This window comes from Podarcis pityusensis, assembly GCF_964106645.2.
Source record: "Podarcis pityusensis genome assembly, chromosome: 2".
In the NCBI taxonomy this organism is placed as follows: Eukaryota; Metazoa; Chordata; class Lepidosauria; order Squamata; family Lacertidae; genus Podarcis; species Podarcis pityusensis.
In genome coordinates this window covers 97,342,188-97,361,586 of record NC_138029.1, presented here as the reverse complement: position 1 = coordinate 97,361,586, position 19,399 = coordinate 97,342,188, and the positions used below count along the sequence as shown (strand labels likewise).

General features: G+C 40.7%; 1 protein-coding gene across 1 annotated transcript; it reads right to left on the bottom strand.

The window, feature by feature from the left end:
• Positions 1-331: 331 nt before the first annotated feature.
• Positions 332-18,291, bottom strand: PROK2 (prokineticin 2). Its single transcript, XM_080995436.1, has 4 exons — positions 18,077-18,291; positions 5,425-5,550; positions 1,843-1,897; positions 332-1,438 (listed from the first exon to the last, which is right to left on the bottom strand). The coding sequence occupies exons 1-4, from the start codon at positions 18,146-18,148 to the stop codon at positions 1,389-1,391; spliced, it is 303 nt and encodes a 100-aa protein (XP_080851562.1). The 5' UTR covers positions 18,149-18,291; the 3' UTR covers positions 332-1,388.
• Between the last annotated feature and the right edge of the window lie 1,108 nt (positions 18,292-19,399).

Genomic DNA, 19,399 nt, shown 5'->3' with positions numbered 1-19,399 from the left:
AGTCCTATGCACATGAAGATGAGCCTTAATTCACTAAATGGTGCTTACTTCATAATAAACATGCATAGGATTACTTTTTGTGTGTTATATTTAACAAGGATAAGTAAAAAGAAAAGTAAGACTGAAGACAGCTTCTATGGCATTTTATAATTTTTCATGGAACACTGAATTGTATAGGAGGTTCTTAGGTCAAATTTAATGGTAACGTTCACAGAAATCTTGAGTGATGCATACTTTCATACATAAGTTCTCAGTTTAGTGTTGATAGATAACAATAACTCACTGGAAAAAATCAAAGACCACAGTGCAAAAATAAATATATAATTTTAAATAAATAAATATACTGCCATTATTCTGATACAGAATTATTACATAGTGATATTGTTATATTTACATAACAAGTCATGTACTTTAATTAAATAGACTTTTCTGATTTTTAAAAAATGTATAAAGTACACTTCAAATATCTGACAAGCTGCTAGTTTATGCCAAATAAAACGAAAAGAATTCTTTATCTTCTCATACTCAGAGTGTATTAATTTTAAACAGTATTTTTACTACTTAAATGCTTTGTTGCTGGTTGTCATTTTTAAATAACATAAAGAACACAGTTGAAGTGTTTAAAATAATGTTATTTCTAATCTAAAATAGTATAATTATTACAATAAATATGTACCTGGATTATCATAGTCTAACAAATTGTCTTGTTCTTAGCCCTATATTGCAGTGCAAAATACTTTAATTCAGTCTTAGTAGATTCAGAAAAATCTTGAGCAAATTTATGTAAACTGACTTGGTAATTATGGGCATCCGTTTTCTAGATGGCTAACCTGATCATCCTTAAGCAGGCCAGATTTTAGGAGAGAGGAGCTATTCTGTACTATTCCTTCAGTATAAGTCTGCACAGTTTGTGATCTAAGCCAAATGCAACACAGCAATGATGCATTGGGGCCTGCCAGTTTCTTCTTGTTACCTGTTTGTGTAGGCTACACAAATAGGAGGTTTATTGAGCCTCAGGTAGTCTGCCACACATGACTGATGTGCTATGTTTGAACTGGCAAGTCTCAAGTTGTACAGGTCTACTTCAGCACATATTAGCTTGTGCTGTTAAGAATATGAAGAACTCCCTGAAATTGTCCAGCTGAAAACATCTTGGCTGCCATGAACTATGGTATCATAAAAATGATAATGGTTACAATGCAAGAAAGTATATTGGAAAATTTCCAGTGACAAATGACTTCATCACAATAACAAGTAAGGATCTTAATACATGGAATACAGTAATGGCACAGAATCCTTCCCCATGCTTTCGCTAGAAAAAGATATCTTTGTTTTTGAACTCCGGTAAACATTTGTATTTGCTAGGAGAAATCCAGACACAAGCCAAATTAGGTAGGCATGGACAGCTGTGATGAATTCTCTTCCCCCAAAATGGAATCTGAAAACAAATAGTTAATGTTAAAGAAATGAAGGCAAGAAGACAACTCAGCAGTAGGTGCCTGCCATTAACACTAAAGTTTCCACACTAGTATATTAAAGTAGTTCAAAGGGATCCCCAAAAACACATCCCATCTTCCTTACATGTGTACTGACCTGTCTTCCTCTCTTGGTGTTTATTCTTAACTATATAATGTGAAACTGATCCTCTGTGTACACAACCATCATTTCAAAAGAGCAGTAAATCTGGTGTAGATTATTATGGTGTACCAATGGGAGTATCACTTTTGGCAAAGACCTAATCCAAAGTTTTACAGTGTTGGTATTTGCTATCCCACATATGCTACCTTGCTTCAGATTGGGCCTTCCAATAGGATCATCCAAGAACATATACCTATGTCGTACCTGTGGGAGAATAAATATTTCTAGTGCTTTCCTGGAAACAGCACTCAATATTTGCCTGTAAAAAAAGGAAATGGGTTCAACAGGAGCACAGGAGCAGCATAGGACTTGTAATAGGGCAAGAGACTTGTAAGATTGCACAGAGCCTCAAAAATCTTCTTACCTACCAGCTGCACAGGCAGGTTTCACTTTATTTTTGCCCAATGTTTCTGTTAAGCACCTCAGAATTTTTTTCTCAATGGGGCAGATAAATCTGTTCATCTTTAGAATACCTTGCTTTTACAAAATGGAACCAAATGGATTCCTTTCAGTCAGAAGTTTAGGAGTTGATTATGTGCAGATCAGTGCAATGCCACACTTTCAGCCAATGAGAAACACAAGTCAAAATCAAATTTTATTATGATGTAAGCAGGACAAACACATATGAAGACACTTGAGCTAACGCTTCAAAAATTATTTCAGAATGACTCAGAATCTGCTTCATATTGATGAGACTGGGAAGGGAATGGAAGCAGGCAGCTGAACTGTATATGCAGTATATACAATTTATCTGTATATATAGTAGCCAAAATATTTTGCATGTGACGAGTCAAAAGAATAGGATGGTGCTATTTACTGCAGCGTACCCCTTCCCAATGCCTTATTTTTGTTTCTCCTCTTGTACAACTGAGCTGGGAAGCAGTACAGTTTTGGAGGAGCGTATAACCGCAAATGCCAAAATCTATGCTTTGTCAGGTGTGTGAACTCCCTTACTCTCCTGTTCCTGTTTGCTTTGCTATAAACCTCTACAGTCTGTTTGATATCTGTGGCAGGGATAGGAGTAGCCAATGTGGTGCCCACAAAATGTTGTGGACTACAACTCTCATTATCTCTGACCACTGACAATGTTGTCTGAGGCTGACGGGAGTTGTAGTTCAACAATGTTTGAAGGGTGCCATGTTAGCTACATGGTTTACAAGTATGGTTTACCTACTTTTTGCTAAAAACCATGGGCTTGGGGGTATTATGTATTTCTTCAAATCATACACCCACAGCAAAATTTTCCTCTAAAAAGAAAACTGTTGCCAATAATGCTGTTTCATAGTGTTACTGCAAATAATTGGTTGGGATTAATTATGTATCTAGTCCCATCAGAATAACACAATTCACTGGGGTCAACAAGACCTTTTTTTGTGTCAGATTTTCTTCTCAAAGACCAATGCATTTTGTTCTTGCATTACAGTATTATTGTCAAAGCATCAGGTTGTGTATTTTTTTCTTTATAAAATGTTGCACAAATAATATTTTATTCACCTTAATCGAAAGGAAAAAATCTATAGAAGTGGTAGCAGGGCTAAATGAATTGCAACTCAATCTTATCTGAAAGACTAACATTTAATCTGTGTTCTGATTTAAGCAGTATGCCTTTACTGATCTCTGATCAGCTTATATCAGTTGGTGGTCCACTTTACAAGCTCTCCATGTGTGATTTAACAAAGGGCACTCAAGGCTAATCTAGTATGAAGACAAAATTGCCTTTCAATTTAGGCTTGTCCTTGCAGATCAAGTTTAAACTCAGTGGTGTGGTAGTGAGGGAAAATAGAAATTGAATATGTCTGCTTTGTACCTGACCAGCAGACAAATGGGGAATGTCAGTATTTTGACACTTTGAATGGTCTTCTGTAACCCCTATGGATAATATGAGCTTTTTTGCAAATAAATTGGATGATTTTGAGCTATTTCTGAGGAACATCGGCTGCAGTATTCTGGATATGACGTATGGCAGCCCTAGCTTCAAGGCTAAATTGCAAGGACTAATTTTACTGAACAGTAAATACTTTGAGAACCAGTGCTAGAAACAATACAAAACAAGACCAAGATTTTCAAGAATATGCAGTCAGTGACATTCTTCCCTGCTTCTTCTTTAACAGCAGACCAAGAAAGAAATGGGAAGAAAGGTAATGGCTCCACCCCTCATTGCATGGAATGAGCATGAATGTATTTAGGGGAGAAAAAGGATGGCAGTACCTTCTTGCAGCTTTATGGACTATCCCGTCCATTGTCTGCCCAGATACAACAATATGAAGAAAAACCAATGATTTGTACATAGGGTACTAGCAAGCAACTGAGTGTCAGACTGTCAGTTGGGTCTTGCCAATGCTACTTAAAGGTTGAAGAGAGCTCCATTGTTAGGTTACAAGCTGAGACTGAGCTATATCCTTAACAAGAAAAAGAGGCGAAGCAGTACAGTAAGTCTAAGTGCATGGTGCAATAGTGAAATGTGGATATGGTTAGGAACAGAGTATTGTCATATAGTCTAGCAATGGTAAGAGAGTACAACCATAAGCTATGAACCTTAATATTTTCAAAACATTTTGGACTATATTCTCAGACTCCTATCAAAAGGGGGCGGCAGGGGGCGGGGGGGGGGGGCGGGCGGGTAGACCAGGCATAATTTCCAAAAGAAGAGGTGGTTCAAAATGCAGCAGCCAGATTACTGGCTGGAGTTCCATTTAGATCTCACATAACTGCTCTTTTAAAACAGCTGCACTGGTTGCCTGTTTGTTTCTGGGCCCAATTTAAGATGCTCATGTTAGTGTTTAAAGGGCTAAACAACACAGGCCCCAAATACCTGAACAGCAGTGCCAGCTCCTGGGGCTGAGCTCTTTTGGCCTCCCTGAATATTTCTGGGGTGTTTGGCCACCTTGAATATTTTTGGGGTGTTCAAAAAGCACGAAAGCGAAGCATGGAGCCCAGCATAGTGTGGCTCCAGTGGCCGGCTCCTTCTTCTCCTGCCGCTGAGGGGAAGGAAGTTTGAAGCAACTTCCTGCAGGTGGCAGCACCAGGAGGTGGTGGTGGAGGAGCAACCGGCCATTGATGCCACGTGACTGCCATGTTCGGATCTGCCCCAGGCTCCTTCTGACTCCTGCTGTAAGGTTACCAGATGTCCCTGTTTCCCAGGGATAGTCCCCAGATTTACAGCTTTCTCAGGATTCACATGTATGTAGCGAACAATAAGTGCCCCCGGATTCATTGAAAAACATCTGGTAACCTTATCCTGACATCACATGTGCAATGCCTCACCCCAAATTGCCCTTGTGTACCCTTAAAATCTACCATAGAGGGTTGAGGAGAGCTGCAGAGGAGATGAGAGAAAGGCACGTGATCAGAAGACTACTCAAAACAATGTTGGATTCCAACCTCTGGAAGGAAGCAATGAGGTACTTTGATTACCTGAACAATTTGCCTACTCAAATGATTAATAGCTCTGGAAATCAGCAGGGTTTGAATGATTACTTATAAGAAACAAGAGTATAAGGATAGTTTTAAGATGCTTATATTCTGTAATGTGAAAGAAAAGCATTGGACTTTATTTTTTTTACCTTAAGACCTCTTACAGAATAACACTGACAGTAATATATTTATTTGCGTATGTTCTTATGATGCTGTTTCCATAAAAAGAAAACTTCCTCTGTAAAGTATATGTTCTTGCACTTTTGCAATGGATAATATTTTATGCAGTTTGACTCACAACAAAATATATTCATATTTCCTTCTACCCTGTCAGTTACGGTATCACACAAGGTACCAGAAAAAAATACTAACTTTATGACTCAAAGGATGACAGTCTTCTCCCAAGGTTCCCATTGGTGTGCACATCCGCAGGCTCCGAATCCAGAGGCTAACAGCACAACACATGCCTCCACCACACTGTAGATCTCTGTCACAAGCCTTAAACATAATAAACAGGCACACAGTATTAGATAAGTAAAATTACTAAAAATAAACTGGACTACTACCCCATTATCTTATTGTACATCTAAAAGCCTATATTTTCAAGAGGCTTTGCTAACACAAGGAAATTGCGGGGTTCGGGATTCACATGGTCATATAGCCCATTAGAAGCTGAAGCAAGTTTGTTTGTTTCTTTAAATTAAATATCCTTAGATTTAGTAATTGGAAATCTTTTAATCTTAACAGGTGGAACCTACATATCAAATGTCACATGCTGTCTTTCCTCCAACCACCATCGTCAGTTCAAGTAAAGATAACCTGTGGTCTGGATCCATCAGCTAAAGTCAGCCACAAAGGCCCCACTGAAAACAGTGGGGATTATTTAGTTGGATCCAGGCTACTAAATTATTTTATACCATGAATGGTGCCAGACAGAATGAGATGATGGGTTAAATGATTATTTGTTGCCAAAAGAAACATGCGTAGCAAGAGGTTCTATATTAGCTTTTATGCCACAGAATAGCAGAGCAAATATTTGTGATATTTAACAATACAATGTCTCAATGTTCAGGCAGAGGTAAGATCTGTCTTATCTCCACCAGATGCCTACAATCACTTCTGAAACACAAAAACAATATTAATCTGGTCAAACAAAAGCAGAAGCCCTCTTTTCTTTCTATTAGAATACTTTTAATGTTTTGATTTATTTATAGCAGGCATAACTCTGTAGCTAAAAATGGAACAAGTCATTGGAGCTTGTTTCTCTGGATATTAACTGAAGCTCTTCTAAATCAAGCTTGCTCACGCAAGTATATAGTGGTTTACTCATGCAAGTATATAGTGGTTTACAAAAATCTAAGAATGCTAAGAACAAAATTACACAAAACCACAAGAAATTTAAGAAAATAAATTACAACTTCCATAAAAACAACATGTGCAACACTATCCCAGTCATTCCTGTTCAGAAGTACCATTGAATTTAATGGATTTCACTCTCATGTAAGTGACAATAGGATTGCAGCCTAAAGCTTTTCTGTTATTCATTGTCTATCTTATAATTTCTGGTAAAAGTCGATTTGAAAAGAAGATTCTTAGAGTATTTATTCATTTGTGACACACATAGGCCACAATTTATCAGGGAATAATCTGAGGCATTCATGCTGACCATAGTTATACTAAATACCATGACATGTCAGCTATAAAAGACTGGCAGGCATCAAATGTTAAATATATTGAACATCCTATCCCAAAATATTTGGTTAACACTTTATATAAAAATTTACTCAGGAGAACCTTCAGACAAAATGAGGATTCATTCAAGCTCTAAAGTCTCCTGCGTGTTCGTTTCCCACCCTTGCCTCTTCCATACTGTTATGACCAGAACAGGCCAAAACTCCTTGCCCATCAAGTCAGTTTCCTTTTAATTTGTAAATAAAAAGTCTTTGTACTGTTTTATTATGTTAAGATCAGCAGGAATCCTAGACTGGTAGAATGAATGGTTGCTTAAGGACTGGTGATTTAATGCCTGTTAGACAAATCCATGCTAATGTGTGGCAGGTGAGTTGTAGTATACTACTCCTGTGCTGTTTGATTACAGACACCTTGTTCTCCTCAAAGGTCACTTTCCCTGGACAAATCCTCATACATAGTTGTGCATGAGCAGCCAGTTTCTGTTTACAAAGATCCGTGAAGTTGGAGAGCATGACAACGATACCAAAAAGGAGAACGTGATGAGTGTGGTGGAGTCTCCTTCTTTGGAGGTCTTTAAGCAGAGGCTTGACAACCATATGTCAGGAGTGCTCTGATGGTGTTTCCTGCTTGGCAGGGGGTTGGACTCGATGGCCCTTGTGGTCTCTTCCAACTCTATGATTCTATGATTCTATGTGATATTGCTAGCCACCTACAGATACCACGTGCCACCTAAAACCACCATAAGAATGAACTTCAGAGTCTTAAAAGGGCCAGCACTTCTTCTGCATCCCACAGCTTCCCTCCAAGTGTTCTCCCTGTACTGCAGGATCAGTTAAGTGCAGTGATAGGTATCAGGTTCTTCAGGGAAGGCACTTGTGAGGGTCCTGACTTGAGTCCTACAGCTATGGGAGTTCCTTCTGTGGGTTTCTGACAGGTGCCATGGCCTTCTGAAAACGAGTAGGAAGCTTGGAACCCTCAACTTGGCTCCTTAGCTGATGCATCTGTGGCCTCCAGCTCTGTATCTGGAGTGCTGATGAACTCCGTGGTCATGACAATAGCATGAAAGCTGAGACAAGGCACCTGCCTCTGTATCTGTAAGATGCTGACAGGCTGAGTATAGACTGTCTATATTTTTTATCTTATATGATTTTAAAATAAAAAACAACTTCATAGTAGAAACTTCACTTGAAAACAAAGGTGATGAGTCAGCTAAGACTGGACTAAAGGTAAAGGTAAAGGGACCCCTGACCATTAGGTCCAGTCGTGGCCGACTCTGGGGTTGTGGCGCTCATCTCGCTTTATTGGCCGAGGGAGCCGGCGTACAGCTTCTGGGTCATGTGGCCAGCATGACTAAGCCGCTTCTGGCGAACCAGAGCAGTGCAAGGAAACGCCATTTACCTTCCCGCTGGAGCGGTACCTATTTATCTACTTGCACTTTGACGTGCTTTCGAACTGCTAGGTTGGCAGGAGCAGGGACTGAGCAACGGGAGCTCACCCCGTCGCGGTGATTCGAATCGCCGACCTTCTGATTGGCAAGCCCTAGGCTCTGTGGTTTAACCCACAGCACCACCCGTGTCCCCAAGATTGGACTAAGATCAGTTTAATGCCAAAGTGGATTTGAAAATGCCCTAAGTGCAGATGTGGGGAACCGTTGGCTCTTTACATGATGAGGAACTACAATTCCGATCAGCCACAGCAAACATGTCCAATGGTTAGCAATGGTGCAAGTTTGAGGTCAGCTACATCTGAAGGACCAAAGGTTTCCCACACCCGCCTTACTGAAATCATGGAATACATTCTGGCTTTAATTCTAACCCCATTTACCTGGCAGCAAATCCCACTGAATTTAGTTGGTCATGTTTCTGAGAAGACATGGTTAGGACTGCACTGCAAAAATAACTTTGCTTTTGTTTCATTTCAAATACTTGGACTGTGAAGCTCTATAAGATTCTGCTGAGCAATGGCATCATAAATAAGCAGATTCACAGGAAAGTGTTTATGAACAGATAATGGCTCTGAGGGAAACATTACTGTCCACTGAAACAAATGCTCACTTTAGAATATTTCATTATGAATATAATTATACTCTACTCTACTGCATAAATATTATGTAATTTTAATAAGAAAATTGATATCAGAGCACATATTTACATAATAGATGGTAGCTTAAAAAAACTGGTTGTATGGTAATATTCAAAGTCATTACTACAATTTTATTTTGAATTCAGAGATGAGGCACAAGGTTATGTTAGTTTACATGTCAATAGGGAAGGAAATGCAAAACCAATTCCTAAGATATGTATAAAATATTAATTGCTAAATACTGAAATATTAACTGGATTTTAGCTGGTATCATTCTATTTTCATATTTGAATGTTTCATATATATTCTTAACATTGTAGAAATTTCAGTTCTATTCACTAGTTCATTTTGTAGGGCAGAGTTAAATCCTAGATACGTTCCTATGTGTGCAAGAATTGCTGCACTTTTACTTTATTTTTTGTTTTTAAAAAACACTTAATATAAACTACCAGACAGAGCTCTTCACTGTAGATTGCTGCCACAGAAATTCTCTGCTTTCAGATAGAGACCAGGCGGGTAATTTGAAAAGGCTAAAAGCAGTAGATGAAAAGTCCTTTTTTTGACCTTTTCATCTTGCCCTTTCTACTTAGTCCAGGCAGGGCTTTTATTCAGCCAGAACTTGGCAGAACTCATTTCTAGCACCTCTCAGTTGGGTACCAGCACCTCTCAGGTGGATGCCATTGCCATTTTAAGAGGAGGTTGGCATTCATGGTGGGTTCTGGCATCTCTTTTTCTAGAAGAATAGCTCTAACTCCAGGTGTCTCTTCCTTTCCTAGGATGCCTTGGGTAGGTTGCTCTGTTTATTTTCTCCCCTCCCTCAGTCTCAAGGCCACTGAGGAGCCTCCTCACACATCTTAAGATGTTCTCAGAGGTCTGGTCCCTACACACCTCCTCTCAGGATAATTCCCAGGGTGTGGAGGGCTTATGCTACCTAGGTGCTTCGAGCTGAAGGACAAGAAGGTAAGCTTCAAACCATTTCATTATGAAAAACAAGAGATTTAAAAGAGGGGCTTTCTTTTGGCTTCCGGAGGCGGCGCCAACGGTAATGGCGGATTCCCTCTGAACGGGAGGGAGAGCTCCGTAGAAATCGGGTCCACCGCTGCAGCGAAAGCGGAGGACCCTCAAAAAACCCGCAGGCGGGAGAAGCCTGGGGCCGTGGGACTCAGCGGACACGTTTGGCGCACCCCCGAACTGTCAAAGAAGCTCTGTAAAGAGCTTCGGAGCGGAGCGGGGGTTTTGCGCTGTGTTGTGAGTCGATCGCTACTTCTGCGGAGTGAAGCTGCACAGCAGTTACCGGAGAGCGCTGACCTTTTTCCTGTGAAAATTCGAACTGAAACATCTATCCGTGAGTAAGAACTGGGGAGCTTGGAAAAGATCAAAGAATAAGAATGAACAAATGAGCTTTGAACTTGAACCTGACTTTGATCCTGAACGTTATTATTAATTTGGATCCGAAACCGGCAAAGTGTAAACAGGAAGCCCGCTTTGCCGATCCTGTAAATAGTTTGAAAGCAAGGGATGAAGAAGCTTTGAACCATAAACTTGACTGATTGCAAAAAGCAAAACTTCACTGCCTGGGACACGACCCTCCCCGTTAAAGGGGAAAAAAGCTATCATTTAATTATTGATTTCGGACTGCTTTAAACAACTTAAAGGTCACATTGAACGCACCGTTATTTATAGACATTGTAACTTTTATTGTGGACTTCTGCAAGAGACTGGTAACTTTTTAAAGGATACATTTAAGTTTATAACTGTTTCTACTGGTAGAGTATTTGGGAAGTTTATTGCTGAGTGAACACCACTTTGAATTATTTTGCTACTCTGCTTCCCTAGAGGAACTTTGTGTTACTGCTGGGGATTTTCCACTGCAGCTGTTACTTTCGCTTCTGTTAAAAGGCAAGCCTGGGAGTGTGTGAATTGTGCGAACGACCTTGACTTTTAGAGGCTGCGTAATGGATCAGGATAAACAACAGGACAAGACGTTCGAGAAGACTCAAGAGAAGGCGACTAGAGCTAAAACCAGACAACAACAGCAATCACAGGCACAGCAACAACAATTATATAGAAGAGCATCTGTAGTGGGACTCTCTACTCCACAAGCTACAGAAGGAGCAGGAACGGATTCTGCTACACTGGACAAGATTCTTTTAGCCATACAAAATCTGACAGCCAAGATTGATTTAAATACCTCATCCATTAATGATCTCGGACAGAAGGTGAATGATGTGGGACAGAAAGTGAATATTAACACTCAGGCTATTGATAAGTTGCTGCAGGAATCCAAGGAGACAAAGAAGACAGCAGAGGAAGCAAAAGAGAGGGTGTTGGCGGTGGAGGAGAAGATACCGCCAATAAATAGAAGATTGGATGACTACAAGGAACAATTCTCTTTGATTGAACTCAAACAGACCAATTTGAGAATAAGGGCGGTCCCAGAATCAGAAGAAGGGGAATTAATTGAATTTCTTACATCGGAATTTGAAGGTTACTGGGACCTGGATCCACAAAAGGAAGAAGTTAAGATAGTGAGTGCTTTCCGATTGGGAAGGATAAAAAGGAAAAATAGAGCAAGAGATTGTTTGATTTCACTAAGATCAAAGGAAGAAAGAGATAAAATTCTGAATCTTCATTATCAGAAAGCATTCGTGATAGAAGGGGTGAGAATTGAGATTTTCAAGGATATCCCAAAATACCTACTGGACCTCAGAGCTAATTACACAGATTTGGTAGGCCTGCTAAGGAAAAGCAACATTCTGTTTAGGTGGGAATTTCCACAAGGCCTCTCATTTTCATTTAAAGGAAAGAAAATAAGGATAAGATCAAAGGAAGATAAAGTGAGTTTTCTGAGGGACTTTGGTGAGGACTTGCGAAAAGAGGCCAGAACAAAAGAACCGGAACTACCAGGAGTGGGACCACTTGACCTGGGAAGACACCCCCCGGGGTTGGACCAACTAGAGAAAGAGTTACAACCGTTAGAGCAAGAGACACTCTTAGGAGCGGTTGGAGGAACCCTACAGTAACTACAACATGTCTCTGCAGACTTTAACCTGGAATATTAGGGGTTTGAACTCCCCCAGCAAGAGGAAAAGAATTTTTCATATTTTAAAAAAGGAACAATTAGACCTGATTTGTTTACAAGAAACACATATAACAAGACTCCACAGGAAATTGTTGATAAATAAACAACTTGGCCAAGAATTTATCTCATCAGATAAAGTCAAAAAAAGAGGAGTTGTAATATATGCAAAAGAGAAACTATCACCAAAATTTCTCCTCAAAGATGAACATGGACGATTTGTAGTAATTGAAATACAATTTCAAGGAGAGAAATTATTAATAATTGGAGTCTACGCACCTAATGAGGGGAAATCAGAATTTTACAAGAAACTGCATGAGACTTTGTTGGACTATATGGATCAAAATATTATCTTGATGGGAGACATGAATGGTGTTGTATCGACAAATATGGACAAATCTGAAAGACAGCTAGTGACGAAAGATGGAAGACTACCAAAGACTTTCTTTGAAATGACAGACAACATGGACCTGATTGATATCTGGAGAACTAAAAACCCCCTAGGTAGAGAGGGGACCTTTTTCTCTGAAACCCATATGACTTGGACACGAATTGACCAAATTTGGATCACAAGAGGGATGGCACCTAAGATTCGAAAGGTGGAAATCTGCCCAAAAACTTGCTCCGACCACAACCCTGTGAGAATGGAAATGAAATTAACACCGATTGGTTCCTTCAGATGGAGAATGAATGACACCTTGTTTAGAGACCCAGAAATTATTAAAAAGGCCCAAAAAACTATAAAAGACTACTTTGAAATAAATTTGCAGACTGCGGTGGAAAAGAGAGGAATCTGGGATGCAAGCAAAGCAGTAATGAGAGGTTTTTTGATTCAGCAAAATGCTATAAAGAGAAGACTTCAAGAGGAGAAAAAAGGAAAGATCCTAGAGAAAATTAAAGAAGGAGAGAAGAGATTAAGGTCTAAACCTAAGTCTCAGGAGATTTTGCGAGAAATTAAATCATATCAAGTACAATATTTGAAAATGGTTAATCAGGACATAGAATGGAAGATTAAACAGATGAAACAAAAAACCTTTGAATCGGCTAATAAGTGTGGAAAACTACTTGCTTGGCAGTTGAAGAAAAGACAAAAATTAAATACCGTGACTAATCTTGAAGTAAATGGGAGAAATATACAAAACCCAAAGGAAATTAAAGACTGTTTCCAGAGATATTTCAAACAATTGTATGCACAGGGGCCACAGAATGAGAATAAGATCGAGAAATTTTTAGAAACAAATGGATTACAAAAAATATCTCAAGAGAACAAATTAATTTTTAATGAAAAAATTTCCGAACAAGAGGTCGAAGGTGCCATAAAGAATTTGCAACTAGGCAAGTCTCCAGGCCCTGATGGACTATCCTCCAAGTATTATAAAGTCTTGAAAGATTTTTTAATTCAACCGTTAACGGAGGTTTGTAATGAAATTATGGAGGGGAAAAGAGCGCCGGAATCGTGGAAAGAGGCTTTTATCACACTAATACCGAAAAATGAGTCTGAAAAGACACAACTGAAGAACTACCGCCCTATATCCCTACTTAATGTGGATTACAAAATTTTTGCTGATATTTTGGCTAAAAGATTGAAAAAAGTTTTAGATGGGATGATACACAAAGACCAAGCAGGCTTTCTTCCAGGCAGATATATCTCAAGCAATACAAGAAACTTGATTGACATTTTGGAAAATCTGCAAGTTGATATAAACACTAAAGCTGTTTTGATATTTATTGATGCGGAGAAAGCCTTTGATAATATTTCTTGGACTTTTATGATGAAAAATCTACAAGGGATGGGGGTGGGAGAAAGATTTGGAAGAGGTATAGGTGCGATTTATTCAGAACAAAAGGCAAAGCTAATAGTGAATAACGCAGTTACAGAAGAAGTTAAGATAGAGAAAGGGACACGACAAGGCTGCCCAATTTCCCCCCTGCTTTTTATTTCTGTCCTGGAGGTCTTGCTGAACATGATTAGAAGGGACCAACAGGTTCAGGGTATACAATATAAACTTAAAGCATATGCGGATGACCTAGTTTTGACATTAAAGGAGCCGATCCCCAGTGCTAATAGAGCTTTGGAATTAATAGAAGAATTTGGTCAGGTGGCAGGTTTTAAAATGAATAAATCAAAAACAATGGTTTTAGAGAAGAATTTGACATCAATTGAGAAGGAAGAGTTTCAGAGAGAAACAGGTTTATCATTGGTTAAAAAAGTGAAATACCTTGGGGTGAACATGACTTCAAAAAATGGTAATTTATTTAAAGATAACTATGAGAAGTGTTGGTTGGAAGTGAAAAAAGACCTTGAAATTTGGACAAACTTGAAGCTTTCCTTATTGGGTAGAATTGCGGTTATCAAAATGAATGTATTGCCAAGAATGTTATTTTTGTTTCAGACGTTACAAATCATTGACAAGATGGACTGTTTCAGGAAGTGGCAAAAAGAAATTTCTAGATTTGTCTGGCAGGGCAAAAAGCCCAGAATAAAATATAAAATCCTTACTGATACTAAGAATAGAGGGGGGTTTGCCCTGCCAGATTTTAAGTTATATTATGAAGCAGCAGCTTTCTGCTGGATGAAGGAATGGCTACTTCTTGAGAACACTGACATATTGGATTTAGAGGGATTTGATAATGCTTTTGGGTGGCATGCATATCTGTGGTATGATAAAGCTAAAGTTCATAAAGGCTTTAAAAATCATATTGTTAGGAAAGCACTATTTAACGTCTGGATGAGATATAAAGATTTGCTGGAAAGTAAGACCCCTAGGTGGTTGTCACCAATGGAGGCTAAAGCTCTGAAAAAGCTTAATATGGAATCTAAATGGCCGAGATACTCGGAAATTTTGGAACAAGAAGGGGACAGGCTGAAATTGCAGAGTTATGAGAAACTTAAAGATAAGGTGCGGGATTGGTTACATTACTTTCAAATAAGAGAGGCCTATAACTTGGACAGGAAAAAAGGTTTCCAGGTGGAAAAATCAAAGTTAGAAACAGAATTATTAGAACCCAAAGCTAAGACACTGTCGAGAATGTATGATTTGCTGTTGAAATGGAATACGGAGGAGGAAACGGTTAAATCGGCTATGATAAAATGGGCACAAGACATTGGTCATAATATTATGTTTGCTGACTGGGAACGGTTGTGGACCACCGGTATGAAATTTACGGCATGTAATGCCTTAAGAGAAAATATTATGAAAATGATTTATAGGTGGTACATGACACCAGTCAAGCTTGCAAAAATCTATCATTTGCCTGATAACAAATGTTGGAAATGTAAAGAAACCGAAGGGACATTCTTTCACCTTTGGTGGACGTGCCCAAGGATCAAGGCGTTCTGGGAAATGATCTATAATGAACTGAAAAAAGTATTTAAGTATACTTTTCTGAAGAAACCAGAGGCCTTCCTCCTGGGCATAGTCGGCCAACTGGTGCCAAAGAAGGATAGAACTTTTTTTATGTATGCCACAGCAGCAGCAAGAATACTCATCGCAAAGCATTGGAAGACGCAAGATTTACCCACCTTGGAAGAATGGCAGATGCAAGTGATCGAATATATGGAACTGGCGGAGATGACCGGCAGAATCCGAGATCAAGGAGAGGAGCAGATGGAAGAGGATTGGAAGAAGTTTAAAACTTATCTACAAAAATACTGTAAAATTTATGAATCTTGAAGGCTCTGAAAATGAAGTTAAGGGGTTCTAGCGATTAAGATAATTTAGACTATAAAGGGATGGATAAAAATCTAGAATGGATATTAAACGATCTTGCTGATTTAACTTTTAAAATAGAGTACAAGAAGGGAAGGCGGGTGGAAGCAAAGAGAGTAAGGTATTGAAAGTTACTAACATAAAAGAGTGTTCTTTTTATGCTAAAAAATGTTTTTTCTGTATTTTTTCTTTTTTTTCTTTTTTCTTTTTGTTTGTTGTTGTTGGAATTGTTGATGTTTGGTGATTGTTTTTTTCTTATCCTTGTTGTTTCCTTTGTGGATGTTAATTTTCTTTGCTTTTGTGGAAAGTTTTCAATAAAATATCATTATAAAAAAAATAAAATAAAAGAGGGGCTTTCTTTGGAATTTATTTATTTATTTACCCCTGAATTACCAAAGTCTCTAAGCAGCATGTAGGCTGCAGGCTGAATGAGTAAGCATTAAGAACATGATATGTGCAGAAATCAGCATATCTGTATTGACTGCCCTCAAGCATTATGCAGATTGTGTATATTTAACAGGGAGAAAGAAAACACAAATATTACTCTAAATTACAGTTGTTCCTTTTATTATTTCATTAATACAAATGGAGAAGTCAGGGGAACCTGACTTCTAGGATACAATTCAGTTTCTTGTCAAATTATTCCTGCACACGCTGCTGTCATATGCAAGATTCGCTCTCTGCTTCTACCACTGGATTACCTCGTTCACAAGCCAGCATAGGCTGGATCATACGCCACCCGAATATAGAAGTGGTCATTTAGCTAATTTCTTTGAAATTGTATTTACACCTGTAAAAATAAAGTATCATGCAATGGTAAAATAAAATAGAAAGTATTAGAGGAACCAGACATGAGGTTGTTCCTGTACTCCTTTACTGAGTCTGGCCATAAGTTCCAGCCAAGTGCCAAATTGCAGAGGATAATAAAAATGCCACATTAAGCACCTTTGAAGAGACCCGCTATTAAGTGTAGTATTTTGTACTGAATGAAGGAATCTGTGCAGCATTTAGTTTAAGAGCCTAATTTCCTTCATGGTGCTAGAAATCTATCAGCATTGCCAGTATGTCATATAAGTCTTGCAACTTGTTAGCTTCCATCCTGCCCCTCCTGCTGCTCTCTTTCCTTCTGTCACCTGGACCTTAACAGTGAATCAAACTGCAGGAGGAAAACAGATTCAACGAAACAGGTTCAAGATCAAAGGCACAATGGATCCAATCTAAAGCAGGGGGAAAATAGAGCAGTTAAAGTAGAGAGCCAAGACAATTGTTAAATAAAGCAGTTTTTAAAAATGCGTTTAGAGAACCTCTGTCAATAACAACACTTTGTAAGGAATAGCCAAGCCCTTAGCAGAGGAAGAAGTAGGGAAAATCTTAACAAGCTAAAAGTATTGCAGCCTATCACAGAAAAATGTGGCTATTATAAAGTCACTTTGATTTCAAAGTCTTTCTGTAAGCTGAAATACCTGGCTGGAGCTTTTAAGAGAAAATGAACCTTGCAAAGTGTTGCTCAGGCTCTTCTTGTCGTCCTTCCCCACAATCGATTATATAAAAAGTTTCTTGGCAAGACAACAGGGAGTTGCGAATCGTTTAAAACGCCTCTTTGAAAGGGGGAGAGGGGTGGACGTAGGTGAGAATCTCTCCCGGACTCTGGAGCTGAGTGAACATCTCCCCTGCCTTGAGAAATTAAATGTGACAGAGGAAGGAAGATTCTGAGGAACTCGGCACAGGAGTATCGAATCCATTAAAAAAAACCGCTTCTCCACAGTTGCCTCAACTTCCAAAGTGAGCGCAGCTGGGGGAAGCTTTTGGAGTTACAGGTTGCGACGGCGCAAGGGCAGCTGGCTCCCAACTCCCGCCCAGGGACAACCCCAGCCTTAAATTAGACAACAAGCCAGTTAAAGCAGATAGTCAGTGCGGGAGGCGACTGCCATGAGCGCGCCTTTGTCTCCCGTCTCAACCCTCTTTCCCCAGAATAGCCATAATCCTCCGGGGGCAAGCTCCAGCCACCCCACAACGGCCGGATACCACCAGGCACGCACGCAAAGCCTCAGGATCAGGCACGCCTCACCCCATAAACTTCAGCAACTCGTTTCAGGCGAACGCCTCCCCAAAAGCGCGCCTCGTCGGTCCTTTCCTCCACAGAAAACCCCCCACAGCACACTTCAAAGCCATTCTTGCCTCTCGCACTCGAAAGCACTCGCCTACCCGCCACCCCGTCTCGGCTGGTGGTGCTGCTTTCAGCCAATCCCGGATTTCCCGCCAAAATAGCCACCAGGCTCAGACGGCAGAAAGGGCGCACAGGCGCGCACTTGTCTCGCCCGCTCCAACCGTCGGGGTTAACTCGTGTCTCGCCATTCCTTCCTTTCTCGTGCAAGGTGTCACCCCCCACCCACCCCTCCACTCCCTTTGCCAAGTCTATTTGGTGGCGATAATCCCTCGCCCCAGAGGCTGCCCCTCTCACCCCAGTGATAACTGCAGAATCCCCCGTGGAGAGAAGCAGGAAGAGGAGCGGGACGCAGCTCAGGCTCCTCATGGCTCCCTCTGTTCTCTCTCCCCGGGGCTGCGTGTGCAGCTCTCCGCGCGCTTAAGCCTCGCTCCGGGCTCCCCTCAGGGCAGCAGCAACCGTGAGGAGGAGGAGGAGGAGGAGTGGAGCCGGGGCCGCTCCAGCCCGTTATAAAGCTTAGGGCTGCCATTCAAGAGCAGGATGAGTCACTCACCCACCTACCCAGCAACGCTGCCGTCGGGGGAGAGGGACGGGGGGGGGCACGCGCAGGAGCAGCCACATAAACGCACAACACAAAACAAGCGCGCACCTCCTCCCCTCACGCTCTCAAGAAGTAGTTGCGCGGCGATTCCCTCGCGCAGAAAAGTGCACAGATACGAGGAAGGGGGGCGCTCCAGGCTGGGTTGCGTTCATTTGCCACACATGGGTGGGGTGGGCAATAGGTTTGTCAGCTTTATATATTTGCCGTGAGAAGGGCAAATGGGCGGGGGTGGGGAAGCAGGCAAGGCCATCATGGGGATGCTGAGGAAATAAAACTTGCAAGAAGAGCACTGATTCCACAGTAAACACGCGTCTGGAAGCAGGAGCCGATGCAGTCCTACCAAAGAAACCCAAGTAGATGTACGTTCTAACATGGAAATATATGCACACAGGCAGTGCCAGATTTACGTCTAAGCTAAACAAGCTATAGCTTAGGGCCCCACACCCTTGGGGGCCCCCAAAAAAATTAAAGGAAAAAAACCACTGGATGTACATTTCCAAAATATAAGATAAAAAAACAAATAAAATAAAACCTACATAAAGCAACATTGTTTTGTGTTGTGTAGGCTCCTATGATGTACATTTTTTTAATGTGCAAATGGATTTAGATACCTATTAGACCCATAAATCACCATATAGCATATATTCAACACAATAACAGTGACAATTTGTTGTTGACAAAGGACAGCTGGACAAATAAAGGGCCCCATTACCAGTGGCGGAGGCACCGGGGGCAGAGAGCAGGTGGGAGCATGGCTGGCGCACATCCCAGGGGCGTGGTACGTGCCCCAGGGGTGTGGCGCATGTCCTGGGGGCGTGGCACCCAGCGCACGGGTGGGCAGCCATGATGGCATCCCACCAGGATTGTGGTGCTGGGGACAGTGCGATCCACCTGACCCCCTCTTCCTCCGCCAGTGCCCATTACCTTCAGTAGCTTAGGGCCTCATCAAACCTAAATCCAGCCCGGCACACAGGTGCAAACACACTCATGGCAGATTGTGTCCCCAAAGAGACACAGTA

Bases quoted from the DNA above. Each gene is read 5' to 3' on its own strand.
- PROK2 (XM_080995436.1), bottom strand. From the start codon at position 18,148: ATGAGGAGCCTGAGCTGCGTCCCGCTCCTCTTCCTGCTTCTCTCCACG. The intron at 5,551-18,076 runs GTGAGAGGGGCA...ATTATGTTTAAG, and splicing joins ATTCTGCAGTTATCACTGGG to GCTTGTGACAGAGATCTACA. The intron at 1,439-1,842 runs GTACGACATAGG...ATTTGTTTTCAG, and splicing joins AAATATTTATTCTCCCACAG to ATTCCATTTTGGGGGAAGAG.